This window comes from Mandrillus leucophaeus, unplaced genomic scaffold, assembly GCF_000951045.1.
Source record: "Mandrillus leucophaeus isolate KB7577 unplaced genomic scaffold, Mleu.le_1.0 Scaffold798, whole genome shotgun sequence".
Lineage (NCBI taxonomy): Eukaryota > Metazoa > Chordata > Mammalia > Primates > Cercopithecidae > Mandrillus > Mandrillus leucophaeus.
The window spans coordinates 1,194,384-1,196,963 of record NW_012108674.1 but is presented as its reverse complement, the minus strand read 5'-3'; the positions used below and the strand labels follow the sequence as shown (position 1 = coordinate 1,196,963).

The following is a 2,580-nucleotide window of genomic DNA, read 5'->3' as shown; positions in this document are numbered from 1 at the left end:
AATCTCGGCTCACGGCAACCTCTGCCTCCCGGGTTCAAGCGACTCTCCTGCCTCAGCCTCCCTAGTAGCTGGGACTATAGGTGCCTGCCACCATACCCAGGTAATCTTTGTATTTTTAGTAGAGACAAGGTTTCACCATGTAGGCTGGGCTGGTCTTGAACTCCTGACCTCGAGTGACCCGCCCACCTCAGCCTCCCAAAGTGCCGGGATGAACAGGCGTGAGCCACTGTGCCTGGTCCAAAAATACTTTTGCCTCAGGAGTAAATATCTGGTATGATTTCATTCCAGTTGGATTTTTTACTGGGCAATACAAGAAAAAATATAGAGACGTCATCCTTTATCTGAAGGTCAGACACCTATCACCCTCAATGATGCAAATGATGCAATGGTGCAAGTGATGCAATGATGCAAATGCAGGCAGCTGGATATGATTCTGCAACATGGATACCGACAAGAAAGTAGGCAAAACAGCTGCCATGATGCTTATGCGTGGAGCCAATCCACTTGTTCTGAAAGAATGATTTTAAATGATATTATCTAATGTATACAAGACTTTTAAAACTTTGGTTGCTCACTCACTTAAATGCAGCATGAGGCAATGATTTGAGATCTTAAAGGCTAAATTACATAATTGAAACATCTCTATATGAAATCACTTTTAAGTTAATTTTTAAAAATCTAACAAACACAGAGAGTTACAAATTCCCTTCTTCAGCCTCATACAAATGCTATGAGGATTCATGAATTATAGTCCCTTCCTGAGTTCAACATGTAATGATGAGGAGCCCTCATTGCTTGGCACTGCCGTGCTGAAGAAGTCTCTGCCCGCCTGTGTGTGGCTCCCAAAGTCCTCTGCCTTCTGCTTCTTTTCGTCTGATATGCTCATCAGCAGAGGTGAGGCCTTAGGGAGGAGTGAGACATGCGCAAGTTTAAGTTGATGAATGTGCCTCTCCAAGATTATGTAGCTGTTTCTATATCACCTGGGGAGAGGAAGCCAAGATTATAGTCTAGGTAAGTGGTTCTCAAATACCAGTGGTCTACTTGAAATGTAGACTTGTGAAATGTAGACTCCTTACCCTCAGAGAGTCTGACTCAGTTACTCTGGAATTGGGCCTGAAGTCTCCGCACTCGCCCAAACACCCCAGGTGATTGCGATATAGATGCTCAGTGGACCACATTCCCAGAAACACTAACAGGCAATTCAATTCTGCTAGCCATCAGGCCAGTAGTTATGGCAGCTGGGGGAGACTCTGGATTTAGACAGTTTCAGGCAGGTGGGAAGAAGGATTCAGCTGCCTTTGGTTGGATGGATTTCGAACACTCAGATTCAAAGAATAGATTAAAATTCAAAGTCTACCTCGAGTTCCTCAAAGGCCCTCTACACACAAGGATTTCTCATTTCCTTCTTAGATGCCAATATTCCCAAATGGGATCCTAAACATGAAACGGGTAATTTTTCAAACTAAAAGGAAAGCCCTATGAATAATCAGAAGAATTCTTTGGTTTTCAATCAAAACAAGAAAACTTTACAAACCAATAAGAATAAATGCCATGGCTATAAGAAAAGTGAGAATATATCCTCTCAGGGGTTCATTGTTTTTCCCGTATCCCTTTGCAAAAAACTGCAGAGCTTTGTAGATGTTGTCCTTGCACAGAGCCTAATGGAAAAGAAGAGAAGACATTTGTCATTGATAGCTATGCACAGTCATTTTCTCTAGGTGATTCAAACGGGAAGATTTGGGGAAAGATTAAGTGATACACAAGATGAGGCACAAGTTAACACTGCACTTTATCATTCTTTATATTATTTGAATCGATCTTGACTATATGGCAGACATAGCACTTGAGCCAGATGCAAACATTAACTGTTTCAGAAAATGATGGAAAATGATTGCCAGTGAGAATGAATATTTCAGCTTGCTTCACATTCTGTGGAAACAGCAATAGGGAGAAGCACAAGCTGTTGTGCTTGTATTACCTGGAACACTTTGGGTGCGCTGACAAGGGAAGCCAGGGCGGAGGAAAGCGTTGCAGAAAAGATTCCCGCAGTGATGAGGGGGCCAAACCCTGATACCATGCTCATGACCTTGAGAAGAGAGGTACAAGTGAGGAGACTTCCTGTGATTTGGAATCTATTTCATAAGCAAATTGCTTTCAGCTAGATTTTTTCCCCCTGCTTCTTTCTCACTTTCACATTCTTGTTTGTTTGTTTGTTTGTTTGTAACGGAGTCTCGCTCTATCGCCCAGGCTGGAGTGCATTGGCACGATCTTGGCTCATTGCAACCTCTGCCTCCTGGGTTCAAGTGATTCTTGTACCTCAGCCTTCCGAGTAGCTGGGATTACAGGCACCTGCCACCACGTCCCGCTAAATTTTGTATTTCTAGTAGACACGGGATTTCACCATTTTGGCCAGGCTGGTCTTGAACTCCTGACCTCAAGTGATCTGCCCGCCTCAGCCTCCCAAAGGGCTGGAATTGTAGGCATGAGCCACTGTACCTGGCCCATTCTCACGTTCTTAATTTTATTTTTTAAAAATAGAAATGGCCTTTTTGGTTATTTATAAGATAATAAATGCTCACC

The 2,580-nt window shown here is 43.1% G+C and overlaps 1 protein-coding gene across 2 annotated transcripts in view; it reads right to left on the bottom strand.

Annotated features, from left to right (window-relative positions):
- Nucleotides 1–2,580, bottom strand: part of SLC12A1 (solute carrier family 12 (sodium/potassium/chloride transporter), member 1) — a 118,713-nt gene that overhangs the window by 74,818 nt on the left and 41,315 nt on the right. For both annotated transcript variants that reach the window (XM_011967289.1, XM_011967290.1), the window contains exons 12-13: nt 1,979–2,086; nt 1,535–1,658 (exon numbers count right to left, since the gene is read on the bottom strand). In XM_011967289.1, coding sequence (XP_011822679.1) covers nt 1,535–1,658; nt 1,979–2,086 — 232 coding nt within the window. The remainder of the gene's footprint in view (nt 1–1,534; nt 1,659–1,978; nt 2,087–2,580) is intronic.